Source organism: Polyodon spathula, chromosome 2, assembly GCF_017654505.1.
Source record: "Polyodon spathula isolate WHYD16114869_AA chromosome 2, ASM1765450v1, whole genome shotgun sequence".
Classification (NCBI taxonomy): Eukaryota; Metazoa; Chordata; class Actinopteri; order Acipenseriformes; family Polyodontidae; genus Polyodon; species Polyodon spathula.
Genome location: NC_054535.1, coordinates 777079 through 799731, shown reverse-complemented (window position 1 = coordinate 799731; position 22653 = coordinate 777079). Strand labels below are relative to the sequence as shown.

The window sequence follows — 22653 nt, the reverse complement described above, 5'->3', positions numbered from 1 at the left end:
CTAATATATAGCGACCATGGTGAATGCTAGTATATAGCGACTACAGTGAATACTAATATATAGCGATTACAATGAATACTAATATATAGCGACCATGGTGAATGCTAGTATATAGCGACTACAGTGAATGCTAATACTGTATATCTCCTGTTTAAGTTTAAGCAGCTACTGCTTACTTATCTTTAAAATATAAATATGTTATATGGATTATTAATTGCATATTGCCTTTATTTATCTATAAACCACTAAACATTTACAAAATGTAACATTTAAGAATTCACTTTAATGTTTCCAGTATTTATTTACACGCCACGAACAACTACAAAATGTAACATTTAATCATTTAAAAAGTGCTTGCGTTGCAGACAAGTATTTAAGGGGGGGGTTTTTTACTGGCAGAAGTTTTAAGTGTTAAAACAAAATTTCTATAGTTCTTGCAGCTGGCAATCTTCTTGACGGGAAGTCAGGGTAGCAAGCTGGTGACATGTGTTTTAGCCAGCTTGGTTACTTCATAGTCAGTCACAAATGTAAAACCAGCCGTTCCTTCTGTGAAAATCGCTGTAGTTTAATGACATTCTTTCACGTATCGGAGTTGTTTGCACTTCTACTTTTCTGGGCTTAACTGAACGGTTAACAGATGAAGAACTTTAATGGCTAGAGTATTATTCAGCACAATCGTATTCATGAAACAGGACGCAAGCCTTCAAGCATATTAATAAGACAGCTTTCCCAGTTTGCACTTAGCTGCCAGGATTTCTGAAGCACATGTGTAAAATAATCCTAAAAGTTTTTAAAAGCATTTATAAGGAATGTGTGCTAAAAGTATTGTGGGTTTTCATAGCAGGGGTGTATAGTTATCTTGTAAAAGTTTACTGCCATAAGCTAAATGCAAAGTAAAGCATTGTAAAGTGTACTGAAAACATGGTAAATGCTGGCCAACTATAATAAAACCATGGCAAACCGTGGTTAATACACAATAAAGACTGGGTGAGAGCATGCCAATTCACTGTCCAAATTCACCATGATTGACTTTCAATAGAGTCAGTTTCTGCATTTTTCATCCAGTTGGTCTGGCAACAGCAGTACCGTAGCCAAAGAAGATATCATATTCCGACAATGAAGTTTTCCAGACCTGTACATTTCGAAATACATTACTACACAGTAACAATGTGCTCATGCAGGCTTTCTATTCTAGCCTTTTTAAACCCGTCTCTGGTTTTGGAAGGCTTGTGTGGCCAGGTGATTAGACCCAGAAGATTCTGCTTTCAAACCCCAGCTCAGCCTCTATTTCACTGTGCGATCCTGGTCAACTTCATCCACCTTCTTCTTTCCAATGCTGCAAAAAAAAAATGAGTAAATAAACAAACACATCAGAATGCTATATATGGCATCACAGGCGGAGTATTGCTGGCAGTCTCATTATTTATTCAACTGTTTATAAGGCACCAGAGTTCAAGGCAACATCACGTTGTCTATACTTTTGGCAACATGTGCAGCACAGAGGATTTTTTTTATCTTACTATTTATTGTGTACAGCTTACCTGGCAGTTAAGTAGGGATGCTGTGTACGGCTTACCTGGCAGTTAAGTAGGGATGCTGTGTACTGCTTACCTGACAGTTAAGTAGGGATGCTGTACGGCTTACCTGGCAGTTAAGTAGGGATGCTGTGTACGGCTTACCTGGCAGTTAAGTAGGGATGCTGTGTACGGCTTACCTGACAGTTAAGTAGGGATGCTGTGTACGGCTTACCTGGCAGTTAAGTAGGGATGCTGTGTACGGCTTACCTGGCAGTTAAGTAGGGATGCTGTGTACGGCTTACCTGACAGTTAAGTAGGGATGCTGTGTACGGCTTACCTGACAGTTAAGTAGGGATACTGTGTACGGCTTACCTGGCAGTTAAGTAGGGATGCTGTGTACGGCTTACCTGGCAGTTAAGTAGGGATGCTGTGTACGGCTTACCTGACAGTTAAGTAGGGATACTGTGTACGGCTTACCTGGCAGTTAAGTAGGGATACTGTGTACCGCTTACCTGGCAGTTAAGTAGGGATGCTGTGTACCGCTTACCTGGCGGTTAAGTAGGGATGCTGTGTACAGCTTACCTGACAGTTAAGTAGGGATACTGTGTACGGCTTACCTGACAGTTAAGTAGGGATGCTGTGTACGGCTTACCTGACAGTTAAGTAGGGATGCTGTGTACGGCTTACCTGGCAGTTAAGTAGGGATGCTGTGTACGGCTTACCTGGCAGTTAAGTAGGGATGCTGTGTACGGCTTACCTGGCAGTTAAGTAGGGATGCTGTGTACGGCTTACCTGGCAGTTAAGTAGGGATGCTGTGTACCGCTTACCTGACAGTTAAGTAGGGATGCTGTGTACGGCTTACCTGACAGTTAAGTAGGGATGCTGTGTACGGCTTACCTGACAGTTAAGTAGGGATGCTGTGTACGGCTTACCTGACAGTTAAGTAGGGATACTGTGTACAGCTTACCTGACAGTTAAGTAAGGATAACTCCATGCGTATGGCTTACCTGGCAGTTAAGTAGGGATATTCCTTGTTTACAGCTTAAAAGAATGAAAGCATAAGGTCTCTTGGTTCTTTTCTCAGTTATTTTACTTTAATGGCTATGTTTTAATATAGCACAATACTGCAGATTTAAAGTTGCTGTAACTGACTTGGCAAATGAAGTGATTAGATTCCAGTTTGATTAATAGCGTTGCGCAGTATTTGAAAGCAGCATATCCTAAAAAAGGCAAGCAAAGAACAAAAAGTTGTTCACACAACAGAAGGGCTTATGATGTTGCTATTGGTAATAATAGGTAAGGAAATAAAGCCATGGTTATCAGTCCTTAAACAGAGTACACATTTAAAAGTTTAGGGTTGTTTTTTTTTATGTATTTCCAGAATGAATTTGCCAATGGGTGGCTAAAGCAAATACTCTTTGAGGAGAATCACCTTTCCACAGAAGGGAACACCAGGTGTATCAGGAAAATAAATGTCACTGCAGAAATACGTGGAAACGGATTTAAATGTTTAATATTTTAAGGAGCAAATCAGAACCTGTTTGCCACAGTTCTCTTAAAATAAAAAAAAATTGTGCAGTCTCGCCACAGTTTAACTGCAAAGTCACAATGCATTTTGGAGTAATTTACTGTGAGAAAAAACTGTTTACTTCAGTGCATTTTGGCAAACATAATACTCGAGTAACTCACACACTGCATCCAACCTCAACATCTGTTCAGGTGAGTGTTTGACTGCAGCACCAAAAGCAGCTTTGCTGCAAAGCAACAGATTTCATGCAGAGGAAGAATGTCCATTTCAGGAAAATGGCTCACTATTTTCAGGAATAATTGTGTGTTTCATTTACAGGGCCCCTTTAATGATGTGTAATCTATCAGGACTGGAACGGAACCTTAATCTCTGTAGTGCAGATAATCATCTGTGTCACATCTGATCCACCAAGCTGAATGTAATCACAGCAATACGAAGCATTCACACGCCACACCGCTCGAGCAGGATGCTGGAAAGGTCCCTCTAGATTAAATGGAGGATAACACATTGTTTTTAGATTTTAATTAGAAATCACTTACTGTCATGCAGAACATCTTCAGATTTGTGAAGGATACACCTGCAATAGATTTTAGCTTCATTTTATTTGACCAAACTTACATAAAACATAAATGTATGTTAAGCTTGAACTATGTTTTGTATGTAGAGAAAAGTAACTTATTGCTTGTAACTGGACTGGGAAGATTAGCTCAGAGATTAGAGTAGGGCTGCCACCTTTTCCACAGGCCAAGCCCGGACATATTTCTCAGTGAGCCAAGTTCTATCAAAGCTGCAGTATACTGTAATACTGTTCAACGCAATACCACCAGATCGCGGCACAAGTCAATAATCATGCAGTATACACAGAGTTGTGCTCTTGACATTTCTAGCAATCAAACTTGCAAGGCAGAAAAATAGTAGCTATATCATGGTACGTTAGAGTCTAATCTTACCTGAGACAGTAGCTGTGACAAAGAGTAGCGCTGTGGATTTCTGACCTTGAAAAGACCGTTTGTGATGGTCAGAATTATTTTACAGCCATTGTGTCATGGAAAATATCTCCCGCCACCATAATAAATATTAACACATCTTATTAATACAGTCAGCACTTGTATGTACGACACTCAGATACATGTCAGTTGCGTTTTACCGTCCTTGTATTAGGAATAAAACCAATCCCCATTATATATATATATATATATATATAAAACAAATTAATGCACTTACCCGTCACACACGATTTCCGACTCCGTTAGCAGTTTTCTGATACGAAGCCCGTCTGTCTCTGCAGTGTTACAATTGACTTGTTTAATCATCACAGCCACATTTTTTTTCTGGGATGGCAAATCAGTGTGTCTTCATTGTGCTCTGCAGTTACACAGCGCTTCCTCCAAAAACAAAGCGAATGAGACAAGGCACGGTAATGTAAAGGTTAATTATTAAAACAGTTTTAGATGCTGTCATGCTTTTTTTTTTAAATCTGTGATCTTTAGTTGTGTTTGTGCATTTTCATTTGCAAGTGAACTGTGACATTAGGGCCTTATCAAGCACTATATTGTGCAATTTTTAATACTGACTTTGGATACTGTTTTAATTGTGGAGACTGTGTTGTTATTTTTTTTGTATCTTTTGCTAAATTGCATTGCGTTTACGTTTTAAGCAGTTCTGTGCATGGGTAACATTTTGATTTAGTGTTTTTGTTGGGTCGTTAATGGGGAATTTTACGTACTGCTACAATACATACCAGATTTAAAAGTACGTACTGTCCACATGTCCAGTCGTCTCTTTTGACAAGTGATATTTTCAGAATCATATAGTTCTGAATTGAAATACTACTTCTGTTGAAAATATAGTATTGTACCAACAAAACCAACTGCAGTACATCCGAATGGAAGCCTACTTATTTTAAAACTGTCCTTATCCAAGGCGACCTACAAGTGTAAAGGGTAATACAAGTTTGTATGCAATAAGTCATTTATACAAAAATTACAAGTTATAAACAAGTACAACACGAAGAAGTGCAAAGATTGGCTAGTGCTTCTACCAACATGTTTTATTAGTATAAACAGAGGTAGACTTACAAGCACTGAACCCTTATTAAAATGTTAAATCCTCAATGAAGACAGTTAGAGAAAACAAAAAAAAGACTCCCTGGCCAGTGAGGATTCAGAACTTAAGAAAGTTTACAAACGAGAGGAGGCCATGATCCCAGAATCTCATCAAGCAGCTTCTTGAAGGATCCCAGGGTGTCAGCTTCAACAACATCACTGGGCAGTTGGTTCCAGATTCCTACGATTCTCTGGTAAAAAGTGCCTCCTATTTTATGTTCTGAATGCCCCTTTATCTAATCTCCATTTGGGACCCCTAGTCTTTGTTTATTTTGATCCCTATGGTATTCCACTGGTTACTTCGCTCCATTTGAAGTAGGAAAGAAAAGGGTCCCAGGCCTCATGAGATTTAAAGAACCCTTTGAAACTGAGAGACATGACCCTTGGGGCACAGACTATCCTTACGGCTTATAACTAGGGGTTCTGATTTTCAGGTGAATTATTATTCTTCTTATTATTAAATCAGGTAGAATTATCTCATGAAATGCTAACGCACAAAGTGCAGCAAGAAAAAACAAAAAATAACAAAAACAATACCAGCTTTAAACTAAGGTAGCTTTTAAAAAAAAAAAAAAAGACACACCAAAGTATTTTAAACAAGAGAAATAGCACCATTCAGAGAGTTTCGGGTTTAACCCGGGTGCAGAAAAAAAGCATTTCGATGAATCGGATTGAATCAGGTAAAACCCGAAAATCACACACCCTCCTTATAACTCCTTTCAGAGTGCTAATAAGGTCAGGGTTACTATGGAACACATATAGGAAGCCATAGATGCGCTATCAAAAAATGCCCTTGCCTGTGACCTCTGACCTCAGCTAAAGGTCAATACAGGTAAAGGCCAAATAGAAAAATGTCTTCTATAGTCCTTATAGAGTATATAATGGCCCTCCAGGACCAGAACTGGAGCCTTATCCTTCTGCACGCTCCATACAGCAGAAGCCACTGGGTTCTACATTACTGTAGAACCCCTGCAAAATGCCACGTTTCCTGTTACCCGTTACCTACATATCGGGGGCAAAATCCTTGTAGTGGTACCCACAGTGTCCACACGTTGAAATTCCAAACACTGTACAATACTCTGCCTTGTACTGAAAACATTGTCCAATTTACGATGGCTGTTCAGAATAGAAAAATATGTATCATGAGATCTGAAATGTAGTTCCATGATACACAGTATTAAACACTATTAAATAAAACAGTCATGTTAGCTTCACACCCCTTCATAAAACAGTCATGTTAGCTTCACACCCCTTCATAAAACAGTCATGTTAGCTTCACAACCCTTCATAAAACAGTCATGTTAGCTTCACAACCCTTCATAAAACAGTCATGTTAGCTTCACACCCCTTCATAAAACAGTCATGTTAGCTTCACACCTCTTCATAAAACAGTCATGTTAGCTTCACAACCCTTCATAAAACAGTCATGTTAGCTTCACACCCCTTCATAAAACAGTCATGTTAGCTTCACACCCCTTCATAAAACAGTCATGTTAGCTTCACACCCCTTCATAAAACAGTCATGTTAGCTTCACACCCCTTCATAAAACAGTCATGTTAGCTTCACACCCCTTCATAAAACAGTCATGTTAGCTTCACACCCCTTCATAAAACAGTCATGTTAGCTTCACACCCCTTCATAAAACAGTCATGTTAGCTTCACACCCCTTCATAAAACAGTCATGTTAGCTTCACACCCCTTCATAAAACAGTCATGTTAGCTTCACACCCCTTCATAAAACAGTCATGTTAGCTTCACACCCCTTCATAAAACAGTCATGTTAGCTTCACACCCCTTCATAAAACAGTCATGTTAGCTTCACACCCCTTCATAAAACAGTCATGTTAGCTTCACACCCCTTCATAAAACAGTCATGTTAGCTTCACACCCCTTCATAAAACAGTCATGTTAGCTTCACACCCCTTCATAAAACAGTCATGTTAGCTTCACAACCCTTCATAAAACAGTCATGTTAGCTTCACAACCCTTCATAAAACAGTCATGTTAGCTTCACAACCCTTCATAAAACAGTCATGTTAGCTTCACAACCCTTCATAAAACAGTCATGTTAGCTTCACAACCCTTCATAAAACAGTCATGTTAGCTTCACAACCCTTCATAAAACAGTCATGTTAGCTTCACAACCCTTCATAAAACAGTCATGTTAGCTTCACACCCCTTCATAAAACAGTCATGTTAGCTTCACACCCCTTCATAAAACAGTCATGTTAGCTTCACACCCCTTCATAAAACAGTCATGTTAGCTTCACACCCCTTCATAAAACAGTCATGTTAGCTTCACACCCCTTCATAAAACAGTCATGTTAGCTTCACACCCCTTCATAAAACAGTCATGTTAGCTTCACACCCCTTCATAAAACAGTCATGTTAGCTTCACACCCCTTCATAAAACAGTCATGTTAGCTTCACACCCCTTCATAAAACAGTCATGTTAGCTTCACAACCCTTCATAAAACAGTCATGTTAGCTTCACAACCCTTCATAAAACAGTCATGTTAGCTTCACAACCCTTCATAAAACAGTCATGTTAGCTTCACAACCCTTCATAAAACAGTCATGTTAGCTTCACAACCCTTCATAAAACAGTCATGTTAGCTTCACAACCCTTCATAAAACAGTCATGTTAGCTTCACAACCCTTCATAAAACAGTCATGTTAGCTTCACAACCCTTCATAAAACAGTCATGTTAGCTTCACAACCCTTCATAAAACAGTCATGTTAGCTTCACAACCCTTCATAAAACAGTCATGTTAGCTTCACACCCCTTCATAAAACAGTCATGTTAGCTTCACAACCCTTCATAAAACAGTCATGTTAGCTTCACACCCCTTCATAAAACAGTCATGTTAGCTTCACACCCCTTCATAAAACAGTCATGTTAGCTTCACAACCCTTCATAAAACAGTCATGTTAGCTTCACAACCCTTCATAAAACAGTCATGTTAGCTTCACAACCCTTCATAAAACAGTCATGTTAGCTTCACAACCCTTCATAAAACAGTCATGTTAGCTTCACAACCCTTCATAAAACAGTCATGTTAGCTTCACAACCCTTCATAAAACAGTCATGTTAGCTTCACAACCCTTCATAAAACAGTCATGTTAGCTTCACAACCCTTCATAAAACAGTCATGTTAGCTTCACAACCCTTCATAAAACAGTCATGTTAGCTTCACAACCCTTCATAAAACAGTCATGTTAGCTTCACACCCCTTCATAAAACAGTCATGTTAGCTTCACAACCCTTCATAAAACAGTCATGTTAGCTTCACAACCCTTCATAAAACAGTCATGTTAGCTTCACACCCCTTCATAAAACAGTCATGTTAGCTTCACACCCCTTCATAAAACAGTCATGTTAGCTTCACAACCCTTCATAAAACAGTCATGTTAGCTTCACACCCCTTCATAAAACAGTCATGTTAGCTTCACACCCCTTCATAAAACAGTCCTGTTAGCTTCACAACCCTTCATAAAACAGTCATGTTAGCTTCACACCCCTTCATAAAACAGTCATGTTAGCTTCACACCCCTTCATAAAACAATCATGTTAGCTTCACAACCCTTCATAAAACAGTCATGTTAGCTTCACAACCCTTCATAAAACAGTCATGTTAGCTTCACAACCCTTCATAAAACAGTCATGTTAGCTTCACAACCCTTCATAAAACAGTCATGTTAGCTTCACAACCCTTCATAAAACAGTCATGTTAGCTTCACAACCCTTCATAAAACAGTCATGTTAGCTTCACAACCCTTCATAAAACAGTCATGTTAGCTTCAAAACCCTTCATAAAACAGTCATGTTAGCTTCACAACCCTTCATAAAACAGTCATGTTAGCTTCACAACCCTTCATAAAACAGTCATGTTAGCTTCACAACCCTTCATAAAACAGTCATGTTAGCTTCACACCCCTTCATAAAACAGTCATGTTAGCTTCACAACCCTTCATAAAACAGTCATGTTAGCTTCACAACCCTTCATAAAACAGTCATGTTAGCTTCACAACCCTTCATAAAACAGTCATGTTAGCTTCACACCCCTTCATAAAACAGTCATGTTAGCTTCACACCCCTTCATAAAACAGTCATGTTAGCTTCACAACCCTTCATAAAACAGTCATGTTAGCTTCACATCCCTTCATAAAACAGTCATGTTAGCTTCACACCCCTTCATAAAACAGTCATGTTAGCTTCACACCCCTTCTTTGTCACAAGCAAATTGTCACAGCAAATACCTGCTGCTCAAAAGGGAAAGACAGTAAGACCCAAAGTTACAAGAAGCTGATAGAGTTACAATAGACAGCTCATATTACAAGACAACATTCACTTGGCTCACCGATCTTGCCACAGTTCAGTTCAATGCCTGCACATTCATAATTGATCAATAAAACTAAATAAAATGGAATACTGCACATTGAAGTGTAATTACTACAGAAACTAGAAACTATACTACACATGTGGAGTAAATTAATCATGCTTGTGAGTGATATAGTTATTAAAAATGTACATACCGCAATGTATGGAAATGTGCATATATTTACTGTAGTCATAAGCATGTACACTCTCTATTTGTAGCAATGTAATTTACAAATGTATTAAGCGTTATAAATATTGTTCAACTTTACACATCAATGATACCTCTTGTAAGGGCAATGAGCACTCATTCATTTAGCATATGGTAGTTCAAAATCTGGTGACTTAATTTAAGCAGATGCAGAGAATACATATATATATATATATATATATATATATATATATATATATATATATATATATATATATATATATATATATATATAAACTGCACCTACTACTGGGATACCTGGAGGACTGTTCTTTTTAGGTTAAGCAGTTTTGTGTTATTTTTTTTTTACAAGCAGTGCATTAAGTAGCAGCCCAAATTGTTTATGCCAGAATTGTTAGAAAGTCTGTAACAATGGTGCAAATTTGCTTTGGATTGTTATTGTCAATAAATGTAGATATTACTATTAAGACACCCACTGCACAGGTATCGCAAAGTTTTCACACTTGGCAATACTGTCCAGAGATGGGTATAACTGCAGGCTCGTGTTGGCTTGTGGTGGCTTAGCTGTGGTGGCCTGTGCGGGCCCAGCTTCACAATACATCATTGGGTTGTAGCTCGATAGGCGTGACATTTGAGATGGAAATCAAATCAACAGCAGCATGCGAGAACTGGAGAAGAGAAGGGTGATGAATGCGATAAGTGTAAATTCATTCCATGTGTTCAATAATGCACATTATTAATTAAGAAAATAGTTGTGAATGACCTTAAAGGCCTAATTTAAGAAACATTTTATGTAAGGACAAACAATTGTATAAAAATCATAACTGAAAATATAATTTAGTAATAAAAAATGAACCTAAGTGAGTTTATAAAAATGCACAACAGCAAAACCGTGTGTCATAGCTATGTATGTGGTTGCCAGTACTTTTGATATATATATAGACTGCCTCCGAGTTCCTGATTGCATCATAAATTCCAGATTTTCTAAGTCCATTGATGGAACTGTCCAGTCTGCTTTTAATTTTTTCAGGCAAACTGGCTTTCACTCACTAACATCACACTAACATCACTCACTGGCTTTCTCATATTCACTTTGACAGCCGACACATTCTGTCCCTTGTCCAGCGCACACTTCTTTAACCTGTGCTGCATACCACCAGTCACCAGGCAGAGGGTGGGATTGCACACTCTGTGCCACACTCTGATTGGTGGAAGTATTATTGGCGATCCAATCCAAACCACCAATGAAGCCAAAATAAATTCCACTCCAAAATGTCCCGTTATATGGTATGTCAAAGACAATATTAAAGGAAGGCTGGTGTTTCTTATAGTTTCACTTCAAACCGGACATTAGGGCGTCCGGGTTTGTTACTTCCTGCCACCTGGACACAGATGCCAATGCCCGGACTGTGGCAGCCCAAGATTGTAGATCCTACCAAAGTTTTCGTACACTGTGTTGCATGTGCTTCGTGCGCAACCATTGCTGGTAGTGTTACGTGAGCTGTTCAGTGTGTTTATATGTAAATAAATCCTGTTCGCCTGCAGGGGGCGTATCAACTTCAACCTCCATCTCAATCTCCTGCCTGTCACTCAGCTGCGAATGCACGCACCCACATGTCAGACTGCTACTCTGTCACAAGTATTACAACCTTGTATCTTAACTGTGTGAATATAGTCATTGTTGCAGCTGTGTATAATGGGATTTAAAACAGGATTCATTCATCCGACTTTTTACATATCCACCCAGACCCTGGTCCCACAGCAGATGAATACACGACAGATTACTGTAGTTCTTTTTTTGTAATTATGTCTCAATCCTAAAATTCTAGGGGATGCAAACATTTTGGCCAGAGCTGTAGACATGCCCATATGTTTCAGCGAGACAGTGCTTTTGCTGAAAAGGATTACAGCATTTTAAGAAAGCTGTCTGTACATGCTAAACAGTTGAACAGGGTAAGCAGATGGTAAGGGTGGTGACTTCTTTAAATACACTGATTTTTGAGGAACAAGTGGACATCAGACTTCTTTTGGTTCTTTAAGGTCCAGAAACACAGCTGCAAAATGTCACTCATCTATCCTGTTACATAGCATTGTAAAGTTTACAGTATTTCTACAATATGTATAATTTGACTGTTTTTTTCTCCTGGGGTTCTGCTGGATTGGTTTTATCCAAGTTGATCCAAAAGTGTTCTTTTGAATGGCATTTCAAAATTGAAATGGGAATGATTTGACAATATGGTTTTGATTTTATGCTGCTGAATTTTGTCCGCATTGTTTCTAAAATTGCACATGGTTTTCCAGTGCATGGGGGAAAAGGGTTTCGTTTCACTAATGACAGATCTCCTACAGTACGTGCAAGCATTTTTAGAAATGCCTCGTGCCAGTTTTGTAGCATGTACAATGTACATTTTTTTAATTATTGGCAGCCCTGGAAATTTGTCTCAACAAAGAAAGTAAGAAAGTGAAAAATAGGCTACATTTCGATTTTCTTAGAATGCAGTTTTAGCAAACCAGGCAGTCTGAAAGAAAAAAATCAGGTTTGAGAGCATCTCAAATTCTTCAAGGTCATTTTTAGAACCACAGAACACACACAACTATCTGAATGTTGGTGCAGTTTACCTAAGTAATATCATCTAAAATTAATATCACTGAGTCATGTTTAACATACAATAATGTGTATGCCTGTGAATCCAGTAGACGTGACGTACCCTCTTACCCTGAGTTTACTTCTTTCCAACACCCCTAAGTAGCAGTGTATAGGCATCTCAAACATTGCACCAGGCGACAATACAAACACTGATGCATATTGTGTTAGATTATATCTCTCTTTTAAAATGAGCTGTGCAAAACCATTTTAAAGCGAAATGCAGCAACTGTAACTGATTTTACAATGAAAACTGCCACAAGCCACACCACCAGCTGCAAATCTCAAAAGAACTTTGAATACACTGACACAATGCGCATTTTTAATCAAACTTCTATGTTGCTTATATCTTCACATTGTGGGGATTATACTTGCAAAGGTATCCACAGCATGTAACTCATTCCCAGGCTCCAGAACCATCACTGCTGAGAACTGCTGGAGACGTGGAAATTGGCTTTGTGGTTTTCTGGTTACTCATAAAGAACTACAAACACAGTTTGGAACTGCTGGTACAGCACAAATAAGGAATTCTGGGAACTCAGCCTGGCCATGGAAACAGTATTGCCACCACAATACATGGCAGGCAAATTCAGTTTCATCTAGAGCTGCTGAAATTTCCAGGATGTTACTTGCCATGGTTAAATGTGATGTCATCTATCAGTTTTGTCTCAGAACACACTTCCAGCTCTGTAGAAGTTCATGTTTTTTATCCTGTTAGATTGTATCAAGTTTATTGCGATATATATTTTACATAATGAATGCATTAGTCTCTTGGATTGTTACCGTATTCCTTATCCATTGAAATACTGTCGGAGAAGCACTCATAATTACTACACCATGTTAACCAATATGTACCAGTCTTTTGTCAATAGCAATTTTTTAGTAGTTTTATTGGTCTGGTAGTTTTCCAGTATGTCGCATCGCCTCTGTGTCGCTTCTGGTGTATATGGTCGTGTCGCTGCTATCTTGTTGCCCAATGAAAAACCGCATTATGTCTGGTGTGTGGAGGCCTTTACTACCAGAAAAAGACAAGCCAAAATGTTAGTGCCGATCTGAATCATCCATGACATACAGGCAGCCATTTTTAAAGAAGCGCCATTATCTTCCTGAGGAATTCAAAGAGAAGCTTTTATAATTTCAGGGGTTTTGTTATTAGGCTCTGAAGAATTTAATAAAAGTTGTTGAGTAATGTTTCTTGATGTGACCTACATGCAAAGACATGCACAGAGTCCTTTCCTTCAAATGTTGGATTCTTTTATTCAATATATGCAGTTAAATTCTGGAAACAAAATTAGAACACTCAAAGCAAAATAGTACATAGTACACTTTATAAGAGCTTCACGGAGATTCAGAAAACAAAAGAACGCTCAAAGCAGAACAGCACAGAGCACATCCAGAGGCGCTACACAGACCAAAACAAGTTCAAAACAAAAGAACGCTCAAAGCAGAACAGCACAGAGCACATCCAGAGGCGCTACACAGACCAAAACAAGTTCAAAACAAAAGCATAACAAGAAAAAATATGTTAGCAATACTGTAGATTTGGTCCTCCGGTACTCAACTCAGCTTCAGTGTGGGTAAGAGGAGTGAAATTGTGTTGAATGCACCATGATTTAAGAAGTAACTGACCTTAGCCCCCCTCCTTCCTTCTCTTTGCGGGTTCAGTCACTTTGGGCACACTGTGGAGGGTCTCGTCTCGTAAAGAAAACTGGTTCTGGCTTACACTGCCTAAGATGGTGTTATCTTGCTGTTATCCGATGCGCTCAAGAGATAACTTATGTTATCTCTTGAGTGCATCGGTTCCTCCCACAATGTGTGATTGTGTTTATTCCAGCAGTCAGATGGTCGTCGTCAGTGCAATTAAACGCCATCTTGCAATCTCACATTTCCCAGTTGCAATACCCACTTGGTTAGATCAGAAATGCTGATCAGACCCCGATATCTTTCAACATACCAAGCAATATCACAAATTGGAAGAAAAAGAGATGCAGTGAAGCTGTCACAGGGTCAATGCTAGGTGGCTCGGTGTCCAGAAGGAATGGGAGGACTTTACCTTTTGGTAGATGCTTCAAGCCAATCCGTATGAACGAGAGAAAGCAATTCGGCCCGCTTGATCTCAAAGGTTTGTCAAATGAGGTTTTAAAGGATCTCAGTGTTTCAACATCATCAGCAAGGCTTGTGTCCTCGTCACACTCCAACAGTACAAATGATAGAGATAAAACATACCAATAAGATTGGACAGTTATTTCTATGACGGCTCATTAAGGACATGCCCAAGATATAAGTAAAAGGATGAACTCAACATGACGTTTTGAAATGTTGGATCCTGAGATAATTTGTATTCTAATGTTGAGATAATGGTATGAAATGTCAAGATGCTGAGATCATTGTCAAGTTCCTGATATATTTGTTTATTTTATTTGTTTTATTTCATCTCCACAAAAGGAGCAATAGCAGACAGTATTTTCTTTTCATGACTAGGTACAGTTGTGTTTTTTTTATGTACTCGTGCCATCTGCTTTGCTCCCGGTGTGCATTGCCCTTAAGTCTAGGTCAGTGGCATAGCTGTCATCCAGGTTGAAGAATCTTGATCCATCACCAGCACACCCCCACCCCCAATGCAAAATCGAATGTTTTAGGTTAAGATTTTTCATCAATCTCGAGGTTTTTCAGCAAGGGGTCTCACTGGTATGAACACTTAGGGGTTGACATATCTGGTTCTCCCTCACTATAAGGCTGCTGATTATAACACGCCTCAGATATAACACTCCTGCAGCATGTCCCCCAATTCCCTATACTAGTGATTCATACAATATTTCCACAGTAAATACAGTACCGGTGTTGTTCAAACTGTAAACAACTTCTCAGTCTAACTTCCGTTTCTGTCTCACCCTTTTGATGCAGTATCTGAACTGATGAAAAGCTGCGCTGGCACTTTATAACACAACATCTTATTCAGCATTCGTTTAATAACTAAATAAATATTAGGCCTATTATCGTTCCTAATGTATTTACTTTTTTGCTGCGAGAGGAGCTGTGGCTTCCTCCAGGAGATGAGACGCTTCAGCTACGCTTCAGCCTCACTCTGGCATCCGAACCTGGGGTGAGCCCATTCCCTCTTCCCCTCTCCCGACCCGCTCTCCTTCTCACACTTGGTTTGCTTGTCTGTCGCTTCGAACTGAACTCCCAACTGCCGTTTAGCCAGGCGATTTATAGTTTAAAAACCACTAATTAAAATGATCCACAAGTGGGAATTTTACTTTTTTTTTTTTTTTTTTGTAAAAAAATATGCCGTTGATTACATGGTGCTTTTATGCACAGTTAATTCATGGAAAGTTACATTTTTGCTTCACTATGTGTGCATTACAGAGAGGGAGTTATTTTATTTTATGACAATATAACAATGTCACTCTTATATTAGAAATAATAAGGCTCCCTTTGATCTGGTGTACTTGGTCTGAATTCAAACTTGGAGGTGCAGGGACAATGTATAAATGAAACAGGAAACACTGTATTTATAATTATACTCACTGGGATGAAAATGTTACCTCCTCCTTCATTAGGAACTTTTCCAGGACAATGAGTGATATTCAAACCCTAAAAGCTCAGGTCTGCATATTGTCAATAAGTTTTACTGCGGAAAACTGAAGAGCTTGTTTAAAGTAAACAAAATCCAGTGCTAGACCACGTCAGATCATTCTCAAATATATATGCCATTAGCTTAATGAAGGTTTGCCATCAGTTATATTCACTGATACTGCCTGGTTATTTTACCTGTATTACTTGTGAAAATGTCAGTTTGTACAGCTTTTCTTTACAGCCGAATCAGCACTTTTGAATCAGAGACTTTGAAATCTTCCAAAACATGAACCCTTCAAATCACTGTACTCAGCCCTATTATATTATTAGCATTCCCCCCAAAGACAAGTCATAATGAACATACAGAGAATGTCTTAAAAAGGTCTCCTAATATCGCACAATGTGCATTTACTTTACAAAGTAAGTATGGTCAGATTGTCTCATTAGTTGTAGGTCCCTCACATGTTTGCAATTTTCTCCGTACAGGATCTCCTGCTCTCACTGGCACAGGGACTGTGATCGTTGTAGTTGATGACATCAATGACAACGTTCCAGTTTTTGCTTCAAACACATTCCACACCACTGTACCAGAAGACGCTCCTACTGGAACTGACGTGCTTCTTGTAAACTCTTCCGATGCTGATGCAGGATTGAACGCTGCAATCAGGTGAGTTTATTCTTCCTGCTGTGGACATGTAGACTGCTCAGAATTCACAATTGGACACGTGGACTGCTCAGAATTCACAAGTGGACACATGGCTCAGACTTGACATTTGTATTTTGTTTATGTTGTCTCCCCATTGGGAAAACCCGGCTCTTGGAATGACTAAATACTAATTTGGCAAATAAATGAATGAGGAAGTTAAGTGGTGGAGACAGGTTGAGACGTGCCCACCAGGGTTTGATGTGTTTTTGATGGAATGCAGAACCAGTTTACATTAGTTACTAGTTGCTATGCCCTGTTCATAATTCTTCTCAGCTGTTTGATTTATTTTTTGGGGTTTTTTTGTTTTGTTTTGGGGTTTTTTTTTTGCTTTGTTTTGTAACAAAAGCCTGTACTTCCAAAGTTTTTACAGATGGTAAGAGAAAATAGTTTGATTGCTAAATTTCCTTTTTTTTTTTTTATGGAAGCTTGTTTTTTTTGTAAGATTCTAAGATCTAGACATTATTTCACCTGATTCTATGTACAGATCCAAAAAAAAAATTACACAAATTTTAAAATGCATATATAGGAACTGAGACCAATTACAATTAGACAATTAAAGTAAATGTTTTAATGAAATATTGAATTCAAGTTTAAAAAGTACCCATAACAGTTTTGTTTTTTTTGCTATACAATAATAATCTGAGAAGTAATTTATTTATTTGGTTTCCATTAAATTGGCAGAATTTGCTGCACTTCAAATGATATTAAAAATGGACTGTTTAAATATCCTCTATTCTGTGTTTTTTGCTACAGCTACAGCCTGACTGGGGGAAATGCACAGTTTTCCATTAACCCAGCTACGGGTCAGATTATTACGAGTGCTCTGCTGGACAGAGAGGCCAGGCAGAGTTATCAGTTGGTGGTTGTAGCCTCTGATGGGGGACACCCTGTGGCCATGTCAAGCTCTGCGACTGTTTCAGTGACTATATCAGATATCAATGACAACCCTCCCCGGTTCCACCACCACCCCTACGTCACGCATGTCCCAGCAACTACTTCTGCAGGTCAGTCTAGGAAAACCAACCTTTCCTCTGCCTATGCTGAATTATATTTTGCTATTGGCGTTTTCTTCAGGAAATTATAGGATTAATAGCCCACTAACAGCTAATGTGTCAGTTGGTTGTGTTTGTTAGGTAACAGTGTTAGCAACATGGGCCCCAAGCTGCCTATTGAGTGCCAGGTTTTTATGTAATAACTCTTTTACACTATGGGTGCCATAGTTTAACTAAATGTATTTAAATACCCCAGGCAATGTATGTATCTATTATATACAGCCAAAATGATTCTGCATTTCATTCGTATGTGTTTTATTTTTAAGGTTCGCTGGTGTTTGCAGTCACAGTGACAGATGAGGATACAGGCATGAACGGCCGGCTTCACTATTCCCTGATGGGGAGAAACTCTGAGAAGTTTCAGATTGATCCACTGCGTGGGGCCATAACAGCAACTGAAATGCTGACCGAGGGTTCTGAGGTCACCTTCACAGTCCACGTGAAGGATGGTGGGATGTTTCCCAAATCGGACACCACTACTGTGACAGTGAGATTCGTAACTGAGGAAGATTTCCCTTTGATTAAACCTGGACAGACCACCTTTACATTTCCTGAGAGTCAGGCCTCTGACACCCTTATTACCACAATGGCAGGGTCTTCTACGAGAGGGGAACCCTTATCATACCACATTGCCAGTGGTAACCTTGACCATGCATTTCACATTGACCAGCAGAAAGGAGAGCTCTCCATTAAGCAGTCCTTGGATTTTGAAAACATACAGAAATATGTGCTCTGGATTGAAGCCAGGGATCAAGGCTTTCCTCCCTTTTCATCTTATGAAAAAGTGGAAATAACCATAATTGATGTTAATGACAACTATCCTGTTTTCGAACAGGAACCCTTCAAGGCTGAAATACTGGAGAATCTTTCTCCACAGAAAGTGATTATTGTATCAGCCTCAGACAAAGACAGTGGACCCAATGGGCAACTGGAATATGCCATCATTGATGGAAACAAGGGGAATAGCTTCAGTATTAACAGTGGTACTGGGGAGATCAGAAGCAGCAGACCACTTGACAGGGAGAAAGAAGGTCAATATGTATTAACTGTTAAAGCTGCCGACAAGGGCTCTCCTCCTAAAGTCACTACTGTGAAAGTTTTTATTCACGTGCTGGATGTGAATGATAATGCCCCAAGGTTTTCCAAAATATTCAGCGCACAGGTACCTGAAAATGCCCCTGTTGGTTATACTGTGACACAAGTTACCACTTCAGATGAGGATGCTGGATCAAATGCCATCAGCAGGTACTCCATAACTGATACAAGCCTTCCTTTCTCCATCAATGCCCATTCAGGAGACATTACCATTAGCCGACCACTGAACAGGGAAGACATGGAGCGTTACATTGTCAAAGTGTCTGCCCACGATTCAGGATGGACAGTAAGCACAGATGTGACTATATTTGTGACAGACGTCAACGATAATGCACCTCGTTTCAGCCGCCCTTCTTATTATCTTGATTATCCCGAGCTTACAGAAGTTGGGTCAAAGGTCACCCAGGTCTTAGCAACAGACCCTGACAATGGCTTTAATGGACAAATCTTTTATTTTATAAGGTCCCAGTCCGAATTCTTTAGAATAAATTCTAGCACTGGAGAGATTTTCACCAAGCAGCATTTAAAATACCAGAATTCCACAGGAGCAAGCAACGTCAACATCAACAGGCATAGCTTTATTGTAACTGCATCCGACAGGGGGGCTGTATCTCTGATGAGTGAAACGACTGTTATGGTAAACATAGTGGACAGCAACGACAACCCACCGCAGTTTGAAATCACTAAATACTTCACACCTGTAACAAAGACTGTTAAGATTGGAACAAAGCTCATTAGAGTTGTAGCTTCTGATACAAAAGACTTTGGCTTGAACTCTGAAGTTGAGTACTTTATAACAGGAGGAAACAGCTCCAGCAGATTTTATTTGGACAGTCAGAGTGGCTGGGTCAGTGTTGCCTCTTCGCTTGTGTTTGATGTGAACAAGGTTTACCTGGTTGAAATTACGGCTAAAGACAAAGGCAATCCTCCACTCTCATCGCAAGCCAGACTTCATATTCTTGTAACTGAGGAGAATCGTCACAGCCCAGAGTTTTCACAAAGCCATATCAGTGTGACAATACCAGAGAGCCTTACAGCCGGGACAAATATTAGAACTGTTTCTGCAAGAGACAAAGATGTAGAAATGAATGGGCTCATTAAATACAGCCTTTCTTCAGGCAATGAGGCAGGCCTTTTCACAATGAATAGTACGTCAGGTTCCTTAACTTTAGCTAAGCCATTGGATTACGAGGAGCAGCAAATGCATGAACTGAGAGTTACAGCTACAGATGGAGGGTGGATTGCAAAGACTGGCTATGCTACTGTTACCATTCATGTCACTGATGTAAATGATAATGCACCTCTCTTTAACCCGGATGAATACTTCCCAGTTGTACTTGAAAATGCCCCAAGTGGCACAACTGTTGTGCGAATGAATGCCACAGATAAAGATTCTGGACCAAATGCCATGATTGCTTATGCAGTTCAGTCATCTGATAGTGACTTATTTGTCATTGATCCAAATACTGGCATTATTACTACCCAGGGTTTTTTGGACTTTGAAGCAAGGCAGAGCTACCATTTAACTGTGAAGGCATTCAATGTTCCAGATGAGGAACGTTGCAGCTTTGCTAATGTAAATATACAGTTGAGAGGAGCAAATGAATATGTTCCTCGGTTTGTTTCAAAGCAGTACTATTTTGAAGTCTCCGAAGCTGCTCATGGAGGAACAGTAGTCGGGGAAGTATTTGCAAGCGATCGAGACCTAGGAGTGGATGGAGAAGTCCATTATTTGATATTTGGGAAAAGCAGAAAGAAAGGTTTCAGCATCAATAAAATGTCAGGACAGATTTATGTGTCAGGGTCTCTTGATCGTGAAACAGAGGAGAAGATCTCATTAAAGGTTCTTGCAAAAAACATGGGAAGCATTAGGGGAGCAGATGTAGATGAAGTTATTGTTAATATCACTATTCTGGATGCTAACGATCCCCCAGTTTTCAGCTTAGAATCTTACAACATTCAGATAAGTGAGGGCGTTCCACCGGGAACCCACATCACCTTTGTTAGTGCTTCCGACTCTGATTCTGTGCCCAGCTGGAGCAGATTCTCATATTTCCTTGGGTCTGGCAATGAAAACAGTGCATTCACAATGAACCCTCAGACAGGGCAGGTTTTAGTAGCTGCAGAGCTCGATAGAGAGTCCAAACCCATCTATAACCTCACTATATTAGCAGTGGATTCTGGGTCACCTTCTGCTACTGGAAGTGCTAGTTTGATAGTCACATTAGAAGATATTAATGATAATGGACCAACCCTAGTCACTACTGCTGGAGAGGTGTCTGAGAATCAACGTGCAGGAACCGTTGTGATGACACTTAGCTCTACAGATCCCGATCTACCTCCGAACCAAGGACCGTTTACATACAAATTACTTAGCACTGGTTCTGCTACTAGCTATTTCAGAATTAGTCCTGCTGGAGTACTGACCACAACCAGAGAGATTGACAGAGAACAGATCAGTGACTTCTACTTGTCAGTGGTGACCAGGGACTCTGGTGTTCCACAGATGTCTTCCACTGGAACAGTCCATATCAGTGTTAATGACCAGAATGACAACCCGTCAGAGTCAAGGACAGTGGAGATCTTTGTTCATTATTTTGGAAACGTGTTTCCTGGTGGGATTCTAGGTAGTGTGAAACCACAAGATCCAGATGTGCAAGACAGTTTCCGCTGCTCTCTTGTATCAAGGGTTACAAGTCTGTTCACTATCTCAACAGATACCTGCGATTTAAATTCCCAGTCAAGATCTTCCGATGGGAAGTTTGATTTAACAGTCCACAGCAGTGATGGGCTACATGGGGCAGTCACCAACAATGTCAGAGTTTTCTTTGTTGGATTCAATAACGTTACTATTGATAACAGTATTGTCCTTCGTCTCCATGTAGATCATGTTAGCGACTTTCTTACCAATCACTACCTTAGCTTCTTGCGAATCGCAAACTCCCAGCTAGCTGGCCTGGGGACCACTGTGCAGCTGTATGGGGTATTTGAACAGAATAACAAAACCTTCCTAACAGCTGCTGTGAAACGCAGCCACAACCAGTATGTAAACCCCAATGGAGTCGCCACCTTCTTTCAAAGTATAAAAGACATCCTTTATAGACAGAGTGGAGTGCTCATAGACTCGGTAGACCATGACCCTTGTACACACAGTCCTTGTCAGAATGGAGGAAGGTGCGAGAAACGCCTTCGCGTAAGTCCTCTGCTGAAGAGTGAGGAGAGTGTCCCTGTGATCCTTGTATCAAACCAGCCTCTGCAACCATATGTTTGCAACTGCTTGCCAGGTTATGCCGGAGGCCTGTGTGAGACTGACATTGACGAGTGCCTTCCATCACCCTGCCACAATGGTGGGACTTGTCACAATCTAGTTGGAGGGTTTTCCTGCAGCTGCCCTAATGGATTTACAGGAATGGCTTGTGAGAGGGATGTCAATGAATGCCTATCAAACCCTTGCAAGAATGGTGCTCTTTGCCAGAACTTCCCAGCAGGTTTCAGCTGTGTGTGCAAAGCTGGATATTCAGGTATTGCTTTATATACAAAGTCTAAATGCAACCAAACCACTGCTGGCATGCTAGAAAAGATGATACTGGTTAGACCCTAAAACCCAACTTATTTTTGCTATTTAGTAGTGGTGGGACAAATATCTGAATATTCGAACAAATATTTTTTTACTTGTATTCAGCTACAAAAATCAGATGTTCGTATTTGTTACAAATGACAAAAATACATTGTACTTATTTACCATTTCACCAGAATTTGTACGACCGTTTCAAAAAATGGCAAATGAAAAAGAGCTCTATGTGATATGTGAGACGAATATACATGGTGATGGATTGCCCTCTGTTCACACGTTTTTTCCTTCTCCAAAAAAACAC

At 39.7% G+C, this 22653-nt stretch overlaps 1 protein-coding gene across 1 annotated transcript in view; it reads left to right on the top strand.

The window, feature by feature from the left end:
- The window catches only part of LOC121328870 (protocadherin Fat 4-like), a 144698-nt gene that overhangs the window by 99469 nt on the left and 22576 nt on the right, over positions 1-22653 (top strand). Inside the window, exons 7-9 of the mRNA XM_041274000.1 lie at positions 16412-16592; positions 17385-17635; positions 17950-22299. Coding sequence (XP_041129934.1) covers positions 16412-16592; positions 17385-17635; positions 17950-22299 — 4782 coding nt within the window. The remainder of the gene's footprint in view (positions 1-16411; positions 16593-17384; positions 17636-17949; positions 22300-22653) is intronic.